Genomic DNA, 21225 nt, shown 5'->3' with positions numbered 1-21225 from the left:
GGGTAATTTTACTCTTACTTTGGCTCTGTCACTTTCTCTATCTCCAGCCTAGCACTCTGTCTCTAGCCAGCTGCTTCTGTGGTCCATCCATGCCAGGTCTAAAGGTGTTGGGAAGAGTCACCTCCAACTTAAGACTGAACTGAAAACCTATCTCCCATTGGTCTGAACCATGGATACCATGACATTTCCAGTGTCATGCTAATAAGCATCCCCCTTCCAGCTGAAGGAGCCCAAAACCTCTCATGCCCAAAATCATTCCTTCCACATTCTTCTCCCTGAGGTCAAACTGCCTTTAATCTAGTCAGACTTGAATTACATTCAACACGGGTTCTCTTTCATTAAATACAGCCTGATGAAGGGATGCTTATAAGGTTTTGATGTGTATAAGGCTAACGAATACACAATCCCTAAGTCTCATTTCTTAACTCAGGATATTTACATATTGGCTTTGTTTAAAGTGAGATACAGACTTCTACATCTCCTTCCTGGTGGCATTGATCTCATTAGGAAAATGAAGGAAGAGTCACATCAGGTTAAATGGTGGAAGGAAAATCCCAATCCTGCCTTGTAAGAGGACGACAACCAGACTGCCTCATTTGTCAACTATTGTTTAGTTAACTGATGATTAGCTTCTCTCTGATTTTGCAGAGCAGATCATCACTGCATCACAGAACCATGAGACCTTAGCACTAGGGAGCCGTAGCGTTCTAGCGCTCTCCCTTCTTAGCAGGATCGTCTCCCATTACCTGTGGAGGACATGCTCTGAGGCAGCCAGCAGACGTCTGACACCACAGACAGCACCGAGCTGCACATATACTATGTTTTTCCTAGACTAAAAGCCAGGGCAGGTAGCGTATATAGCATAGATACGCTGCACAAAGAGATGAGTCACACCCAGGTAGGACAGAGCAAGGTGGAGAAAGACTTTGTCACACTCCTTAGAACGGCACACAATGTAAAAGGTATGAAGTGTTTATTTCTGAAACCTCCCGTTTAATGTTTTCAGACTGTGCTTGACCATGGGTAACTGAAACTGGGGAAAGCAAAACCACAGATAAGAAGGGACTACTGTATCCCATTTTCTAGAAAGTGAGTAAACTTGAATCGTGAGATTTTAGGATCAGAGAATCTCTGCAATAGTTTGAATTTTGGAGGCATGAAATACTAGAAGTTGGGGGGTCTTCTAATTATAAACTACTTGGATCATAAAATCTCAGAATTTTGTAATTATAAATTTGTTTTCAAATTTGATATTCTTCAATCATAGCTTCTTGGAATTCTCTAAACTGAGGACCGTGGAAACCCAAAGCTTAAAGGAGCTTCAGACTCTGAGCTCATTTTCAGGGGCTAACTCACCTCTAGATTCCGTTCCACCCCCTTCCCATAAAATTAATTGTTCCTTCCACATATGCTGCTATCCAGAGAGGGGACCTGCCTAGAAAGCCACAGGGAGGAAGATTTCTGTCTCCATAAGCAGATCCTTGCCACCCCAGGGAAGGGATCAAAAGCTAAGCTTCCCCAGGGGCTAGGCAGGTGATGTATGTGAGGGCAATGGGTAGATGCAGTAAAATGATGGGGAAATAGACTCTGAATGTCAGTGTCAGGGAGACAATAGGGAGTTGTAGGGACTGTAGCAGATGGGGGATCTTTGCCATGTAGGTACAGGAGCCCATCTTTACCAGAGCATCTATCAGATGCTGGAAATCTATACTTTAATGTAGAAATCTTGAAATTCTTTTTCAATATTGGCAACTGATTCCAATTTCAAACGCAGTGCAGGCTGACACTGTGTGCAAATACCAATCAAAAATGCTCTGTGGGCCAATTTTGGCCTGCAGACCTCTAATTTTCACTTCCTGTAGGAGGGAGGCATCAAAAGAACCTCTGCACATGGTCCTATGCAGAGGTTAGGAGCCAGGGCTCAGCAGTCAGAATGCACAGTTCAAACTTCTGCTCTGCTATATACTACCTGTGCAACTTTGGCTGAGTCACTTAGTCTCTCTGTGCTTCATTTCCCCATCTGTAAAATGGGGATGTTTATGATAGGACCTCCCTCATGAGGTTATTGTGAGGTTTAAATGAATGAGAATAAGCAAAGTCTTTGGCAAGCATACATTAGCTTCTATGAACTTATATAAAGAGCCTGATACATGTAAGCAATAGGTAAGCATTAGCTATTATTCTTAGTGTTATTATTATTCTTATTCTTAAACTTAAGTTCTCCCCAGCAGTCTTGCTGGGAGAGGGGAGGCAGGCAACGGGGCTGGAATTAATATCTCTATTTTGCAGATGAGAAAACTGAGGCATAGAAGGGTTGTATGTACTTGCCAAGGGCCACACAACAAACACATGGCAAGATGTGGCTCAGGACCCACCTCTCCGAATCTGACTCTTTATTGCCTCAGACACTGTCTGCTGTCAGAGCCCAAGGCCTGGCCTGCCTGTGGACGCTACCCCCTCCCAGCCAGCCAGCAACTCCACCACATTGCCAGATGTCCCTTGCCGCACTCCAGACGCAAAATGACAATGAAGTGGGGTTTTTTTTTTCTATTTTTTAAAGAGAGAGAGAGAGAGAAGGGAGCAGAGGGTGGGAGAAAACTGTTCTCATCACCAACTTTTCTCTGGCCCTCTTCCCAGATTTGAAGATTCTGGCATGGCTGGCAAAATTCAGAGCAGGAAAGAAGGGAGAATGCTGGGCAGCAGCGGGGTAGCTGAGGGTCCAGAACCGGATGCCCCAATTTCTTAGTCGGACCAGCCCCCAAGGACAAACTGCACAATTGCAAGGCTGGTACAAAATGAAAAGGCAGGACACCTTGGGCAAAAATTATTAAGAATTTTAAGAGGGTACAAGAAAAGCATAAAGCCAAGTATAGGGCCCTTCTGAGCACAGGGTCCTGTGTGGCTGCAGAGGTCATGTGCCCTGGACACCTCCCACCCTCACTGAAGAAACGCCCCAATATTACACAGCAGGGGTGCAAAGAGGGTTAACAGACACCTCCCCTCTTTCCATGTCCTGGTGAGATAAAACCATCATTGGGAGACCCAGGACAATTTTTATATAGGATTAGAAAACAAAAATCAATATTTAATTATCTGTAAGCTTTTTGTGTCACTGAATCTTTAGCACCCTAACAGGGAACATAGGCTGCCTCGGCAAAAGTAAGTCATTGAAGACGCAGCGGTGCTGGACATATCTTTTTAGACTCGGGCCATAAATAGAGTACATTATCAGTCCTCACATACTGGTATTGTTATTTATCTTTACAATCTCTATTTACCTCTATTTATAGCAGATTTCCCCCATATATTTTGAAGCCAGGTTAACTTTAACGGACTTCATGAAAAGAGGTACTTAAAACTTTGGAACATGCTTATGTGGACAGATGGTGAGGTTTTCAGAAGCTATGGGGCCCAGAAGGCCGATTTGAAGGGTGTTGATTTTTTTTTTTTTTTTTTTTTTGCTTCTTTTCCCATTGCCTGTACTCTTTCCCATGCAGGCTGCCCAAAGTCCTTCATCCCCGGCGCGGTAGCTGCATCCAGAGTGCAAGTGGATGGGAGATAGGGCTAGAAGATCCTGGCTCTGGACCTTCAGGTCTTACCTGTAAATGTGCTTTTTAATCTCCCAGGCTGACAGCAGAGTCATCTTTCCAGAGGCTGGAAGCCTTTGCTTTGCCAGGAAAACCCTCAGCAGGCTTTGTTCTTTACCAGCGTATTTTAGCTTTCGTCATACTGGATTATAATCCTCTGTTCAGTGACCTGCCTCCACCACCACACTGCCATCTCCCCTGGGCAGGGACAGAGTCGGGCCACCTGGGGATTCCCACTGCCTATAGCACAATGTCCAGCACAGAGTAGATGCATGGTGAGTGTGAGCGATCGTTATACAAGGAAAGCAGCAAAGTTAGAGTTAAAACCAGCATTAGGCTGACCTGGGTTTGAATGTCTTCTCTGGAGCTTACTGCCTAGGGGACTTGGGGCAAGTTAATTAGCTTCTCTGAGCCTCAGTTTCCTCATCTGTAATGTGGGGCTAAAAAGAGTGCCTACTTCACAGGGTTATTGGGAGAAGTCAGTAAACTGGAGCAGGTGACCTGCAGAGCCCAGTGCCTGGTATGGAAAACACACCTGAGCTGACTGTGTATCATTAATCCTAGGACCCACACACCCATTTAGAACTCACGTGAAAGAGTAAAAGTGAATGAGTGAATGAAAGAGTGCATGCCCAGAGGGATGAGTGAATGAGTGAAAACAGGGGGAAGGCCCTTTCTCAGAAGCAGAGCTGAGACCAGGAAATGTAATCTAGGGAAAGGCTAGAGGCATTTCTGCTTATTAATTTAAAAAACAGGTCAGTGTACATGTATAAATCTGCATGTACTACAGGTAGCTTTTCAACTCAGTTGGGAAAAGATTATCCCACAAACAACACTGGTACAATTGTTTGACCACAGAAGGACAAAATTAGAGTTAAACTGTTGCTTCACAGCCATTCAGCAAAATCAATTCCTGATGGACTGGAGTTAACAGTAAAACATAAAACTCTATGACCCCCAAATAAAAATGTGGGCTAGCAATTTGTGACCTTAAGCAGGGAGAATGTTTTTAAGTATAAAAACAAAATAATGAGAAACAAAATAAGAGAAAACACAGATTGATTAAACTCCATATAAATGAAAATATTTACAGTTTCAAAAATTAAAAGACATAAAAAACACTGGGAAAAATTACTTGCTTCATATACACTGGGCAAAGGGTTAATAGACACATTATATAAAGAATTCTTTGATACTATTAAGAAAACAAAGAACAAAAATAAATAGGAAAAAAAATGAAGCAAGTATATAACTGTGAAATTAATCAAAGAAGGCACAGCAATGACCAAATAAGCACATAACACAAGCTAAACTTCACTCACAGTAAAAGGAATACAATTTACAAGAACAGTTTTTTTTTTTTTTTTTTTGCGGTATGCGGGCCTCTCACTGCTGTGGCCTCCCCCGTTGCGGAGCACAGGCTCCGGACGCGCAGGCTCCGGACGCGCAGGCTCAGCGGCCATGGCTCACGGGCCCAGCCGCCCCGCGGCATATGGGATCCTCCCAGACCGGGGCACGAACCCGTATCCCCTGCATCGGCAGGCGGACTCTCAACCACTTGCGCCACCAGGGAGGCCCACAAGAACAGTTTTAAATGGTCCAATCAGCACATTTTTCTTTAATGATAACATACACTGCTCGTGAGGATGTTACAAAATATGCACTTTTGAACACCGTGGGTATAATCTTTATAGAGCCCAAGAGTAAATACGTACTTTTGTTTGTATGCCTTGAGATTCTGTGGTAATTTATTATGCAGTATCTTTGTGTGAGTGTTGAGAGATAACGTTTTTGACACAGTCTCCTTGTATCAGTTTCCTCTCACTGGGAGTATAAATGGATGACTTTTTTTTCTTAGAGAACATTTAGAAGCCCCCACCAAAATTTTAAATATTGTCCACCCTTTGACGCAGCAATTCCATTTTAGAAATCTACCTTAGAGCAATACTTGCACAGATGCTTAGAGGCTTATCCTCACTGAGGGCCATTGCAACATTGTTAAGTATAGCAGGGAAGAAAATAGGGGAAAAAAACCTAATCACCCATCAAGAAGGGAATGGTTCAGTAAACCAAAATGCCTATTTTTCTAAGTCAAAAATGGTGGTATATCTACAATTTCAACTGGATATATCCATCTAATAGAATACAATGCAGCCATTAAAAAGAAAGAGACAGTTTAACAGGTGCAGTATTGCAGGAACGTTTGTTTTGAATTAAGAGAGAAAAGTAATTTCTAGATAGCACATATATCGTGGTCTAATGTATGTAGCTAAGTTAATTATGTATATTACAAAGGCTTAAAACAGGGTGGTTTAGGAAAGTGGTCTTCTTTGACTCTATGGATTTCTGCATTATTTAACTTGAGGCTTTTTGTTTCACTAGAATTAGTTACTATGCCTTGTATGTCTGCCCGCCTGATCAAGTCCCTGTGGGTCAGCCTGTGATCGTTTCTAAGCACAACCTTATCAAACACACTTCAAGGACACGCAGGGCCATCAGGATAACACTCAACATCTCAGCCTGGCCGGTGAGGCCGCCTGGGTCCTGGCCCCTACATCTCCCCACCCTCACCCATCAAGCCTCATAGTTTTCCACATTCCCATATTGTCTCTTGCTCCAAACTTTCCCCGTGCTGTGCCCTCTGCCTGGAATGCCCTTCCCTGCCTTGCCCACCTGGAAATCTCCATGGAGATTCAGAGAGCATCTTTCACAGGAAGCCTTGCCTACTGTTCTAGTCTGTGGCATGTGACTCACTGGGGTGATTTTTTTTTTTTAATTGTGGTGGAATTTACATACCATAAAATTAACCAGGACAAAGTGTACAGTTCAGTAGCATTTTGAACATCTAGATTCCCAAGCCTTGACCTAAACCTACAGCGCTGAAAGCTCTGGTGTTGGCACCAGCACTCTACATTTTTAATAAAGTTCCCAGGTAATTCTTGCACACACCAAAGTTAAATAACCACTGCCCTTTTGTCCTCCTCTCTATTAGCACATGACTGTTTGTTTTCTTGTCTGTTAATTTATAAGTCAGAGACTGAGAACCGGCATAAGGATAAGTAGATAAAGCAGTAGATATATAGACGTGGACACATGGGTTGAAAGAAGGCATAAATGTAATTGTTATTATGACCATACTGAATACATTGTATTGCATCCCAATAATAATAAATTTTGCAAACTATAAAGCTCTATCCAGGTAGAAGGAGGAGGTAGGAAAAATGCCCCTCCATCTTACCACGCTGTCAAAGTGAGCCGGTAGCCTCAGCCCTTGCTGGAACCTGAGAAATGCTCTCAGCTGGGGATTTGTTCCTCCCTCTTTCTGGCACTGGCTGGTGTGGACTGTTGCCAGGAAGACAGAGTCTCGGGCAACCCTGCTGCCCTGGCTACAGAAGATCAGAGATATGTCTTAGGTGCGGCGATGTCTGCTTCCAGTGCTTTCCAAAATCCCATGCAGGGATGTGGCTGAGCTGAGCCTGAAGGCCCAGGATATTGGCAGGTCCAGCATGGCTCCCTGGACGTAGAGGGTGGGGACGATCTCTGATGTGGAGGTTCAGTCTCCGTCTCAGGAGCCCGATCCATCTGGCTGCTTTCCACCCTCAGCCAAGGACCCGCTGCCTTCTGGGAGCCTGGGGGTGGGAGTGAGAGAAGGAGAGGAGGAAGCTGACAGCTGGGGCTGGGGCGGGGGGGAGGGGAGTAAGGGCCCCTCTCCAAAAACCATTGATTAATCTTGAAATTGGGATGCTTTCGTTTCCTTGCAAACTGGAGCTCCACATGGAGAAAACTGCAGCACACACGCCATGGGCAGGAGGGCGTAGTGGGTAAGAGCATCGGACTCAGGCAGAACCTGGTTCTGCCTGTGTTCACTTCCTGGCTGTGTTATCTAGGGCGAGTTACCTGCCCTTTCTGAGTCCTTTCTTTGTCCATAAAATAGACTGCACAGAATTTCTTTGTAAGGTTTAAATTATACAATATCGGTGAAAGGCTTTGTGTAGTGCTCGGGAAAAAGGAAAACAGCAGATCGATAAATGCTAATTATCTCCGGGAGCATCTCTCTCCTTGAAAGGACGGCTTTGTTTTACATGACTGTAAAATGCCTAAGCAAGGCAACGTGGAAGCAGCTCTGAAAGCAGAATCAGACACCTGGGCTCCATCTCTGAACTTGCTCCGGGACCTGGGGCAAGTCCTTTCCATTTCTTCTTCTGCATATGCAAGGAAGAATCCAGTGGAGTGAGGAGGACCAGGCCAGCGCCTTTCAAGGGTCAGACCCGCTTGATCTTAAAACCCCTCCTGGCATTATTAGCCCCATTTCTCAGATGAGCACACTGAGGCTCAGAGAGGCAAAGTTCATTGCATAAAGCAATGTTAACACCAGGAAGAGCCGGGATTCCAGCCAGGTGTGTTGTCAGGGTCGGAAGTCATCCTTTATCCACACTCTTTCAATCTCCCGCCCTTTAGCCTTTCAGTGATGATAGCGATCGTTACTACCATTGATGTAGCACTTTCCCTGTGTCCAGCTCTGCTTTAAAGACTTTACACTGTTAGTCTTCTTTTATCCCCACCACAACCCTGTGAGTCAGGCTCTGTACTTCCCCACTTCCCAGATGAGGACACAGAGGCTCAGCTACTGAGGGGGGAGTCAGGATTTGAACCCAGGACCAAGTCTGTGTCCCAACAAGCTACCCTGCATTCACTTCTCTCCTCTCTTTCTCCTCCCCTCAGTGACTCACCAGGTGTTAAAACAGCACTGAACATGGTGCGTCAGTCAAGGCAAGAAATAGCTGCATCCCCCATCCTTTCTGCAGACAGGAAAGGAGGGAGTGAAAAGTGCCTTCAGAGGGAAACACACAGCTTATCACATGTTCGATGCAGCCTTGACTTTTTTCTTATTTAACCAGCCACCTCTCTCTCTCGCTTCCCCAGTCATCCCAGTTAGGAACGACCACCAGAAGCTTACACCATAAATAAGTTGCACAAATTTCACAGATGCCCCCAGGAAACTCGAGCTGGGAAATGGCTCAGCATATGTCTAACTGGCTAATTGACTTAATTGCTGGGAGTTGGGCGATTAGCTCACTTGATCCACCCCAGTGACCACAAAACGTCCTTAATGCTGTTCAGTTTATTTGTATGTTAAGCTCCAGTTACTACTATGGGGAACTTTTCAATTGCTGATTACCCCATAAATATATAATTGTAGTTGTAGGATAGAGGCGGTCTGGCAGCCTCTCCTGAAAGGCTTTCCAGGGAACCACGAAGGGTGCTCTTCTCTTGCTCACTTGGCAGTTGCTTATTGCACACCTACTATGTGCCAGGTCCTCCATGAGACCCTGGAGATAGAGTAGTGAGCAAATCAGACAAAATCCCTGCCCTCGTGGGGTGTACATTTCAGCAGGAGGACACAGGTAGCAACCAAGTAAATACATACATGCATACAATCATTTTAGATAAGGACTAAGAAGAAACTAAAACAGGATACTGCGGTGGGATGAGCAGGGAAAGAACTTGCTTGGGCGAGGGTGGTCAAAGAAAGTCTGACTAAGTCTGGCTAAGACATAAATGAGAAGTAGATGCTTCCTCTGTCAAGACAGGTGGGAACAGTGCTGGAGGCGGGGAGCAGCAAAGGCAAAGACCCTAGGCTGAAAGGGGCTTATCTTGCCTGAGAAAGAGAAGTGAGGCTCGCATGCCTGGAGCACAGCGCGTGAAGGTGAGACTGGTACAGGATGAGAGGTGGGGACGGAGGCAGAGGCCAGGCATGCAGGCTCCTAGCAAGGAGTTTGGATATTTTTTTCTAAGTGCAATGAAAGGGCATTGCATGACTTGATTTATGTCTTCAAAGTTCACTCTGGCTGCTGGGTGAAGAGTAGGTTATGAGTGGGGGACGGAGGAAGGGAGAGAAGAGGGCAGACCAAAAAGGAAGCTGGGCAGCCAGTGGGGAAGCGTCTTCAGCTACCCAGGTGAGAGAAGAGGACTTGGAACCAGGTTATAGTGGAGTAGATGGAGAACTGCGGATATTTGTGGGAGGGGATATTTGGGAAGTAGAAGGGATGAGACCGAGTTTGGAATACACAAAGACTCCTGGGATTTTAGCTGATGCCTTGGGATATCAGCGGTGCCATTTAGCAAGACATTGGACACCTGGAGAAGAGCAGTTAGGCAGAAAGATTCATGGTTTTGAAAAGAATAATTTGGTCCCAGCCAAAGGAAAGATGCTGGAGTCCAGGAGACCAGTGGAGAAAATATTGCTGAAACCCAGACAAGACGTGATGGCTGTGTAGGCTGGGCCCAGCCATGGAATGGTGGGTGTTACCATTTGGATATTTAGCCCAATGCAGGATGGAGCGTCTGCAGCAAGTCCACTACGGTCCAATCCATGTACTACAAGACCTGCAAACAGAGGCCTTGATTCTGTCCTATGCCAAATTATCAGCTGTAGCCCCATCTTAATCCTTCTGAAGTTGGGTGGAGGTGAGGGGAGGATGGATCAAAATTAGAATTATATCCAGCAGAAAATAATCTTTGGTCTGGGTTGCACTGATAAAACAAATAGGCAGAAGTCATAATTACCATAGAAAACTGTTTACGTTTGTGATTGTATGTTACTGCCACCTCCAGGTCCCAGCGGCAAATGACTTCATTGCTTTAGGCTGGAGCTGGGGTGGGGCGAACAGAAGGTGCGAGCAGGATGGAGGGAGGAAAGCTCTTGTCTCTACTTCCCACCCACCCCCTGCCCAGTTGGGTCCTGGGTAGTGCCCTGGTTTCTGCGACAGCACCTGTCAGACAGGGTAAGTACTGCCTTACTCCTGGTCAAGTTGTCAAAAGGCAGAGGTGGGGCTGCCATGGGGAATCTTGGTGTTCAGTGGGACGTCAGGTTCTGGGCTGAGAAGAGGAGAAGGAAGAAGATGCTAGTTCCAAGAGAATGGGACATCAGGAACCAGCACTTCTATATACCATGGTGTGGCATCACTGCCTGTTGGCTGGCTCCTGAGCCTGGGTGCCCTAAGAGGACCAAACCTCACCAGTTTGCTCACCAACCTGTGTTGGTACCTAGTGCCTGACATGGAGGAGGTGCCTGCCTGAGTTTGAGCTCCTCCAGAAACAGGCCCTGAGACAAGGACTTCAGTGCACGTGGGTGATCCCAGGAGGCACCTGTACAGGAGTGGGGAAATCGGACAGGATGGAGAGGACACCACAATGGGGTTACCACCATGGGCCACTGGAGCCCAACCCTGCCAGAGACCTCTGGGAGACGGTGTGGCACTGGGTGAAGAAGAGAGCTAAGGTATTTGTACATCAACTCCCGCACTGTGGGGTGAAGGTGGGGGTGGGGGAGGAGAGCTCGTTAATTTCACGTCCCCATGTTCATGGGCAGAGAAAGCCTCAGTGCCCCTTGAGCAAAGAGACACACGTGCTAGCAGTTGGAAGTTGGGCTGGAATGCCCTGGAAAGGTCAAGCCAAGGAGACATGAGCAAGACTGCAGCAGCAGCTCCAACAGAACCCAATAAATAGTATTAAATTAAATGAGGGAATAAGAATGAATGAATGGCCAGTGAGTTTGGGACCCTCTAAGAATTGAGCACCTAGCCAACTTACCTCTGTCAGTGCGGACTCCTAGAAGTGTCACCTTCAGGCCCTTGGGTACGTCTTTTAGCCTCTTTATGCCTCAATTTCCCCCTTGTCAAATGGTGGTAATGTGTTAACTTTATATGATTGTTAAGGACATTCAGTAGGAGACGCAATTTCACTCATTCATTAGTGTAACCCGTTCCTTTTTATCATTAAACAATATTCCATTGTATGGATAGACCCCATTTTGTTTATCCATTCATCAGCTGAGGGACATGTGAGTTGTTTCCATCTTTTGGCTACTGTGAATAGTGCTGCTACGAACATTCACGTCCAAGTTTTGAGATGGATATATGTTGTCATTTCTGTTAGGTAGATTCCTAGAAGTGGAATTGCTGGGTCGTGTCGTGAGGTTATGGTTGACATTCTGAGGAAATGCCAGACCGCTTTACAAAGGGTTGTGCCGTTTTACATTCCCTCCAGCAGTGCATGAGGGTTCCAATTTCTCCACATCCTCACTGGTACTTGCTATTGTCTGTCTCTTTGATTATAGCCATCTTAATGGTTTTGATTTGTAATTTCCTACTGACTAATAATGCTGAGTATCTTTACACGTTCTTACTGGCCATTTGGATATGTTCTTTGGGAAAATGCCTATTCAAATCTTTTGCTCATTTTTCAATTGGATTGTCTTTTTCTTATTGAGTTTTAAACATTTTTACATATTCTAGATACAAATTCCTTATTAGACATATGATTTGCAACAAATTTCTTCCCTCTGTGGATTATCCTTTCACTTTATTTTTTTGTTGCTTTTTTTTGAGGTATCGTTGACATATAGCATTATATTAGTTTCAGGTGCACAACATAATGGTTCAATATTTGTATACATTGTAAAATGATCACCGCAATATGTCTGGTTAACATCCATCACCATCTTTCTTGATAATATCATTTGCAGAATAAAATTTCTTATTTTGATGAAGTCCAATTTGTCTGTTTTTAATTTTGTCTCTCGTGGTTTTGGTATCATATCTCAGAAACCATTGCCTAATCCAGGGTCATGAAGACTTGCTCCTATATTTTCTCCTAGTAGTTTTATAATTTTGAGTCTTACATTTAGGTCTGTGATCCATTTTGAGTTGTTTTACTCTTTTGCATGCAGATATCCATTTGTCCCCAGCATCCTTTGTTGAAAAGACTATTTCCCCCCATTTAGTCTTCTTGGCATCTTTCTCAGAAAAAATTGACCATCGATGTTTATTTCTGGACTCTCAATTCTATTCCATCGATTGACATTTCAGTCCTTGTGCCAGTACCATACTGTTCATACCCTTCTTAAGTGGTGTCAAATCCTGTCTCCAAATATTATTTTGCATGCCAGCATTTGAGCTCTCAGATAAGACCACGAATGCCCACACACAGGGGTATAGGTCATTGTCTTGGCAGTGAGTCATGTTCTAACATCTTGATGCTGTGTGACTCTGGGTCACTTACCTAACCTCTCTGAAACTGTTTCACAGAGCTTTATTTGTAAAAATAAAAATAGTGCCATCTTCCTTCATGCCTCTCATCCTTCCTCCTCTCTTCCCTCTCCTACCTTTGAAGACAGAGACTATACCTTATTTATCACTGTATCAGCACAGTGTCTGACATAGAGTAAACACTGGGTACGCGTTCATGGAATGAGCGAGTAGTCCGTCTTGCTGGGGAACTGCGAGGACACAGTTTCCAATGTACTCACACCACTGGTTCTAAATAAACAGTGGCTTGGCAGCAGCTGAGAGATCAGGTTTCCTGTTCCTGCTTTGTCTCGTTTGCAAGGTATTCACCTCCCTCCCTCATGCCTCAGTCCTGGATGGAGGCTCAGAGCTGCCTGCCTCCTTCCCTACAATCTTGGAGCCTCCTTTCATGGAGCAGAGGTTCTTAAACTTTCTGGGTTCACAGCAGCCTGAGTGTTCCAGCCTTGTTTCACCAAAAGAAATCCCTCATAATTCTGTTTATTAGGTATTTAGGTGCAAAGTTAATGAACATGGATGTCCTAACTACTTAGTAGCAGTTTGAAAAAATAATTCACATAAGTTGAGAGAAGAAGAATATTTTTATTTCAGTCTTAACTAAACAGTTACTTACTATCGAAATGTATATGCCTGTTGGGCTCTGCACAGCTTCTGAAACTTTGGAATCAGGTTGGACTCTGCCACCCTCGTTTCCCATTCTATGTTGATTTTGGCACAAACCTTGCTTTTTATCACAGCAACCACCGAAATCCCAGGGTCACAAAGATATGACATCATCAAAAAGAATGTGGTTTGCTCTAATGCTGGAACTGGGAATGACCTCAAGCTAGTAGTTCATGTGACATTTGAGAGATGCCAAGTATTGCTAGGATGACCTTGACAATTAAAAATATCTTGCAGCTTTCCTGGGAGGCTGCTGTGGTGCCCCAGGGTGTCCCGGCTCACAATTTGGGAACTGTAGTCCCAGAGGAAAGAGTATGTGAATTGGTTCTCGAGAACTTCCCTGGGATTCCAGCTCTGCTAGTGATTCCCTGTGTGACCTTGAGCCAGCCACTTCCCATTCTGGGCCTCAGTTTCCCTCCTCCCCTGCAAAACTGGACCTCTACCAGCTCCAGTATCCCATCATCATCATCATCATCATCATCATCACCATCATCATCATCACCAGTGTAGCCTTTGATGATGAGTTCTCATAATGTGTCAAGCAACTTCCTCCTCACAACCACTCTGTGGGAATCAACCTCATTGACCCCATTTTACTGAGGAGGAAATCGAGGCTCCAAGTGGTTCAGGAACCTGGGCATCACAGGCAGAAAGTGGTACCTTTTGTTTCCCTCTCCACTGCCTGCCTTGGAAACCCTTCTCTGCCTCAGTGGATAGGAAACACTTTAAGAAGAGTAATCAAGGTGACCCGACAGCTTAAGGACAAACCACATGTTACATATTGACACTCCAGGGGTACAAACCTGTCCCTCAATATTTCAAGTTTGTGTTGTCAGTTCCTGTGCTTTTAGCTAGAGCTCTCGGGGACCAGAGCCTATGTGTGAACTGAAAATTAAACCCTGTTCAGAACAGATTAGCTAATAATTGGACACTAGCATGGGTAGTTCATTCTTGTGTTGATCTGCAAAGACTAAACTGTTTTGTTTGTTTTTCTTTTGTCTGGTTACATTGAAAACCTTCAGCAGGTGCCTTACTACCTTCAGGACAAAGTGAAAACTCTTTTGTGTAGTTTACAAGTCAGTCCTCCACCTTTATCTCTTATCACAGTCTAGACCACATGCCCAACTCCCACTTTTTAGTAAATGGATCTGCCTCCTAATGAAATATTGATTGAGCCCATGCCCTATGCCAGGCACTATTCTAGGCACTGGGGATGTGGCAGGAAACAAAAAGATGCAGTATCTGCCCTCACAGAGTCTGTAGTCTAAGAGGAAGAGAGAGAGATAGAAAGAGGAAGAGAGAGAGATACTTAATCTCACAAGTAACTACAGCATCCTAACCGCGATGAGCATCATGGAGAAGAAGCACAGGTGCACGGAGATCTAATCTGAGCGTGCCCCAATGGGTCCTGTCCCTACCTTATCACATTGCATTGTAATTGTCTTTTCAATTAAGCAATTACACATTAGTCTTGACCGTCCTTACACCCCTAACACAGGACTGGCACACAACAGGTGCTCAATGAACACATGCATCAAATGAGTAGATGCTCAGTGTAGAGGTAACACAAAAGAGAAAAAGAATATTGCCATCCTGCCCCTGACAAGCACACACATCTATGAGATACCACTTTCCTACATTTAGCATTTGCACTGGCTTAGTTTCTCTTTTGAAGAACTATTTTATGTCGTACTTACCATTGTGCTTCCTTCCACTCAGCTTTGTATCATGGGCATTCCCCCGTATAATGCATTCAATCTGGTGTACCAGTTGCCATCTGTCGATAGCATCTGTCTGGCGTGCTTTACCGGAAAAGATGCAAAGAGAAAGTCAGGCTGTGATTGATTAATGATGTCTGCCCTGGGCAGGGAAGTAGGGCATTTCAGGGTGGGAACGTACTTTTGGAGACAAGGCTAAGAGTTTAGCTAATAGAACCTTGTGCAGACACGGCCACTGGGAAGCCAGGGCAAGGGATAGAAACCCCTTCTCTGATGGTTTAGCATGAAATTCTGCCACATGCAGTGGTGGCCTTGGGGCTCAGGGGACTGGGGCATTTACCCACCTCAACCCTACCTCCATTCAGGGACATTAACTCACTGGCACCTCCAGCCTGCCCTCTGTTAGGCTGTGCAGGCTGCCAAGGCCAGGACAACACTCAGAAGCAGAGAATCACAGGCATTTATAGCAAGCAGATGTGAGTATGAGAGCGGACAGGACTTGGTGAGGTGTTAACAGTCTCAGTTCAATGCTAACAATCCTGCTCACTTCCTTATAGTAAACCCCTGCAGCAAAGAATTGTCCTGTAAAGGGCCAGAGAGTAAATACTTTGGGCTTTGCAAGCCATTTGGTCTCTGCTACAACTGCTCAACTCTGCCCTTGTGGTGCAAAAATAGTCACAGATAATATGTAAGTGAATGAGCATTGCTGTGTCCTAATAAAACTTTATTAACAAAAAGAAGTGGAAGGCCAGATGTAGCTCACATAGCTGGACATAGCTGATCCCTAATCTAAGTCTGGAATGATGTTTGTTTAAAACTTGAGTGCCAGTTCCAATCAACTGTCTGTGACTGCTAGGAGCAAGGAATCTTTCCCAGGCTCAATGCAAAAGAGAATGGTGATCAGTTAGTGATGTCTGTCTTGGCCCAGTATGGGATTCAACAGCACACATACTGCTCATTTTGCATCCCTGGCCTCAGGAAACGTCAGCAATCAGAAAGAGCTCAAGCAATATGGTACAAATATCCTCTATTATTATGAGGAGGGCTCATCTGGGAAGCCTGGCCTCTTTCCAGACAGATGGCAAACCTCTGAGACCTTCAGGACCTGTACCTTTGCAGGGACTGCTCCATCAGCCCCCTAGACCATGAGGGACTTGAAGGTAGAAACCATGTGTTTTGTTTTTGTTTCTCCAGGCCTAACAGAGGCTGGCATAGTGTTTAGTGAATGCCTCTTACATTAATAAATGAATGAATGAACAAACTGGAGATGCAACAGAGGCAGATAACACTTCATGAATGCCTACCGTGTACCAGGTTAAGACATTGCATACCTACTATCACATCTGCAACACAAGAATCATATGAAGCAGAAATCATAAAGTCTATTTTTCAGGCTAAATGGCTTTCTAAATTATGACACCACCATACCACTTATAATCATGGACCAGAGATTGTGTCGTGCATTTTGTTTACACCCTTAAATGGAATCTATGAGGGAGGGGATGTCTTTAACTCCCACTTTATAGATGGAGAAACCAAGGCTCTGATGGGGAAGGCTTGCCCGGGATTAAGCAGTGGAATGTTGCTGAGCCAAAATGCGGCAGCAGCTCCGACGCTGCCTTTGAGGCTCATGACCATGGCACTGAATTCAAGTGCTGCCTGCATGCTGGGTCTCGTGTGAATAGATGGAGGGGGCTCAGCAGTAACGGTCCTGGCCCGCTTCAGCTGGGACAGGTCACAGGCTGAGCAGGACAGGGCAGCAGGGGCAGGTAAGTGTGGGCAGGGGTGGGCTGCAGCCCCACCCGCTGAGGTCCCACCCCAGCTCCTTTGCAGCAGCAGGCTGGGAGCCTTGGTGTGCCCTGCGCCCCCGTGATTGGCAGCCTGCAGATGGCGGGGGTGCCTTGGAATTTATTATCCAAGCATGCCTTTCTGAGGGGGCCTCACTGCCTGACACCGCTTTATCGGAAAGCTGGGAATGGTTAGCCGAGCCCATCTGTTAACCAAAGAGGGGAGCTCAGTGGGTGGGGAGGTCTGCAGAGTCATTTAAAAGGAATTTCTATGATTCTGAGGCCAGGGTGGAAGCTTATCTGCCCGTGGGCCGTGGGCTGCCTGGTTTGGGGGTCTGGAGGCTTGGGGGTGGTGTGTCTGGGTTTGGTAGGGGCTCTCCTTCCTCATTCTAAAACAGAAATTGCTGGGGCCCCTCCTCCTTCCAAGCAATAGCTTTAATCGGTGAGTCTTCGTAGCTGAAGCCCCCATGTTAGCGTCGCCAGTGTCTCAGGGACGAATCTGGGACAGATGGGGATAAATGCAACCATCTGAATTAATATCAGGCTCGTTAATGAATCCGGGAGCTGGGAAATAATTAGGAGAAGTTACCATTCCCGCCACGGCAATGCTGTGTTGGATGCCTTCTCCTCTGCCCCTCCCACCAGCCAGGGTGCCCTGGAAGAGAGTCGTGCAGCCACCCAGGGTACGTGAGTCTCAGGACTTGATCTTGGGCTTATTTTCTGGTATGTTTATGACAGGCTGGTGAATGGCAGGAGAAGGGTAGCTCTCCGTGGGGCATCCGAAGTTCATCTGTGCTGGGACAGAGCACTGCAATGGCAGTTGGGAGACCTGGGTTCAAGTGCAGACGCTTGGTGAGTGGCCTTGGGGCATGTGGTTCCCCTCCTCTCAATGGAGATAAACCATCATAGAGGGGGACGTGAACCACTTGCTGCTCTGCGCTGGCACATGCCAAGTTGTTCACATGTAGCATCACATTTAATCTGCTCCCGTAGCTCTAGAACTCTGTTAATCCTCATTCTTCCAAGGGAAGTTGTTTCAGGAACTTGTACCAGCATCTACAGTGGAGAGTAGAGCTGGTTTCTAACCCAGAAATCCAGCTCAAAGGTCTGAGCCCTAGACCACATCACTCCATGGCCTTTGGCCATGAAGACTGGGATAATCTTTGATGTTTCTTCCAATGCCTGATGTTTTTAGGCCTGTAGGATTCTAAGTACTTGCAAATATCTGCTTTGCAATATATATATAGAGAGAGAGAGAGAGAAAGGGAGAGAGAGTGCACTATATTTTGGTAATTGGCTGTCTGACAAGGCTGGGTCCCTTTTCTATGTGATTGTATGCTTACTCCTTCTTTCTGAAACTTAGCACAATTGCAATTGAATAATTAATAAGGTATTTAATTGTTTAATGGCTATTTACCCTGCTAGACTGGAGATTCCACAAGGATATCACCTATTTTGCTCACTGTCGTATTCCAGCTACTGAGAAGAGTGGCAGGCACATTATACTTTCTCAATGAGTATGAAATGAATGAATGAATGAGTGATGGGACAAATGAATGAATGACTCAATGAATGAGTGAAGCTGGGAGGTCAGGCTCAGCCCCAATGAGCAGAAGCCCCGTGATGATGCTACCCTGCGTCAGCCATTTTGTCTCACCTAAGCTGCTGCTTCCTGGGCAAGGGGCACAGAAGCAGGCTCAGCATCCAGTATCCTTGCAAGGGCAGCGGGCCCTGACAGGGGCTCCTCCAGTGCAGGGTGAGGGGCAATGTCCGAGGCTGACTCCAGGCCCTGCCTAACCCCCTCATGGGAGCAATGCTCAGTGGAGCCGCTTCACACAGACATGCTTGAATAGCAACCAGGGCTGTCTGGGCATCACATGACCCCCTGGCTGCCAGGGGACCAGAGGCGGCCATGGGGGTCGGGGGTCACCTCCACAGTTAAGTCATGTACCTGGCGGAGACGGTGTTTATGGAGAATGGTTCAAGGAACAAAGCGTTCTTCATTTTTCTTTTCTTCCCTCTTTCTTACTTCTCTTTTCTTGGCTGTCTGGATGCAGAATATTTCCATGTGGGGTGGCCAACGTGAGGGGAGCTTTCGGGCAAAAGGAGGAGGATCTGCTTTCTGACCCGCAGGGCAGGACGTCTCATGGCCGAGAGCCGAGATGCTGAACTGGGAGTTCCCGGGTTCAAACTGTAGCTTCTCCCCGACCTGGCACGGAGAATGGCCTTGAGCTACTTAACCCCTCTGAGCTTTACCTTCTTCGTCTGTTAAGTGAAAGGCATCACGGTACCAAGGTTATCTCGAGGATTCAAGAGATAGTGCAGAGAAAATACTTAGCACATTGTTCTCTTCCAGTCCAGTTAATGCAGCTAATATAACAATAACAACAACAGCATTAATTGTGGAAACAGAAAACTAGTCCTGAGGTTTCTTCAATCCAGGGATGGACAGGAGAGAGTGGCGTTTTTGCCACTGGCTTTTCCAGACAAGGGAGCAAAGAGGGACTAGTTGAGGGAGATGCTCCAGGGTCTTTGCAATTTTCCATCAATTGCTTGAGCCTAAAAGATTCCTAGAGGTCATGGAGTTTAAGCCCCTGGAGATGCTGAGGACCAGAGAGGGGAAGGAACATGCCCCAGGTCACATAGTAGCAGAAGGGCAAAGAAGACGTTCTTATCTTTCCTGAATTAATTAATGTGGTCTAGTTCTTCTGACATAACAGCAGCCTATGCCCTTGGCAAAGGTGAGTGGCTGGCCATGCCTCGAGGTTGACCTGGGCTCAGAGCCAAGCCTGACGGAGACCAGGGGTAGTGGGTGTAGTGGTCAACACCTTCTGCCCACCCCTCATGTTTATACGCAGGCAGGTGTTCTGGTCCTCATCCCTGTGAGAGGTGAGCACTGGCATACTGATCTGAAGCTTCGAAGTGGGTCTCCACACAGGTGCGCTGCTCAACCAGGGTGGTACATAAGTGGCTGGTTGGGTGAGTGGACGGAGCTGAGTGCCCCTGCACATCAGGTAGGGTGCCTCCAGGCAGGAAGAGCACTCTTTCCTCCTGAGACCCATGAGACCTCGTATTTTGGTGTCTAACAATGACTCCCATTGTGACCTTGAGCAAGCTACTTCTGCTCTTGGGGCCTCAGGGTTCTCATCTGTAAAACGGGAGTACCATAGTATCTACCACACTGGGGGTCATAGTGCAGATTAAATGAGTCTGTTAATTTAAAGCTCTTAGAACAGCATCTGGCACATCGTAAATGCTCTGTAAATGTTGTCCACTGAGCTGCCCAGATGTCACAACTCATGGCAAGGGGGTGATGCCGCTCCCTTCCAAGGACTGGCACACCGGGATGAAAGGTGCATGACCCTTGGTCATGGACTCCATGGACGTGTGGTCATTCTCAGGTACAATGGATAAATGGGCACAGTGGTGATGTACTGTGCCCAGGTTCAAAGAAGGAAACAAGTCAGAGGCTTCTGCTAAATGTTTGCCTGGTGCCCACGAACAAGGGCCAACAGTACCTGAGCACCTGAGCTTGGGACCATGAGCACATGCCAGCCCTTCTCTTCTCAGGCCCACTTGCAAATGGTCAGAGCTATCTCAAGGCTCTCCCACGATGTGGAGGCCAACTCCTTGCTTGTTAAGAGAAGCCGCCAGGGAAAGGGGCTTCCCCATCCCCTCCCCACCAGGAGAAGCATCTGCTCTGGAGGGAAGGACAGACATACCTGATTAGAATCCCATCACAGCCACTAACCAGCTGTGTAACCTCAGGCAAGTCGCTTCACCTCTCTGAGCCTCAGCTGGCTCGTTCGTAAAGTGGGGCTTCCTTGAGAATTTAACGGGACGGGCTTCCTCCAGGTGGGTCCTGCTTTGCTTAGAGCTGAACCCTTAGTGCCACGCACAAAGCTTAACAACAAAGGAATGTTTAACAAGCTTGTGGCAAATGGGTGACTATTAATAGCTACGTGGATCAAGGGCTTAACAAGGAGCCAGGCACTTTTCTAAACGCTTCCCATATACCAGTTCATTTAATTTTTACAGTGAGACATAGACTATAATGACCCCCATTTCACAAGTGAGCACACTGAGACTTGGCAAAAAAAAAAACTGAATCACTTGTCCGAGGTCACCCAACTAGTAAGTGGCAGAGCCAGGATTTGAACCCAGGCGATCTGAAACTAGAGCCTGAGCTTATAACCACCAGGTCCCAACTGAAGAGAGAGCAGGGAGAAAAGAGGTGCAATGAAATGCCTATCACTTAGAGTGGCGCACCCCTGAGGGGTTGATCCATATCTGTGAAATCGATGCAGTCGTTAAAAGCAGAGAAAGCACTCAACAATTGCTTCTGTTTCCCATCTGCAGGGTCTCTGGGATACAGAGATGCACA

At 46.2% G+C, this 21225-nt stretch overlaps 1 protein-coding gene across 1 annotated transcript in view; it reads right to left on the bottom strand.

Annotated features, from left to right (window-relative positions):
• LOC132502420 (uncharacterized) overlaps nt 1–20222 on the bottom strand; it is a 156531-nt gene extending 136309 nt beyond the window's left edge. Inside the window, exons 1-3 of the mRNA XM_060118331.1 lie at nt 20184–20222; nt 18969–19050; nt 15034–15138 (exon numbers count right to left, since the gene is read on the bottom strand). Of these exons, the coding sequence (XP_059974314.1) occupies nt 15034–15138; nt 18969–19050; nt 20184–20222 (226 nt within the window). The remainder of the gene's footprint in view (nt 1–15033; nt 15139–18968; nt 19051–20183) is intronic.
• Between the last annotated feature and the right edge of the window lie 1003 nt (nt 20223–21225).

Source organism: Mesoplodon densirostris, chromosome 15 (assembly GCF_025265405.1).
Source record: "Mesoplodon densirostris isolate mMesDen1 chromosome 15, mMesDen1 primary haplotype, whole genome shotgun sequence".
NCBI classification, from domain to species: domain Eukaryota; kingdom Metazoa; phylum Chordata; class Mammalia; order Artiodactyla; family Ziphiidae; genus Mesoplodon; species Mesoplodon densirostris.
This window is presented reverse-complemented; position numbering and strand designations above follow the sequence as displayed.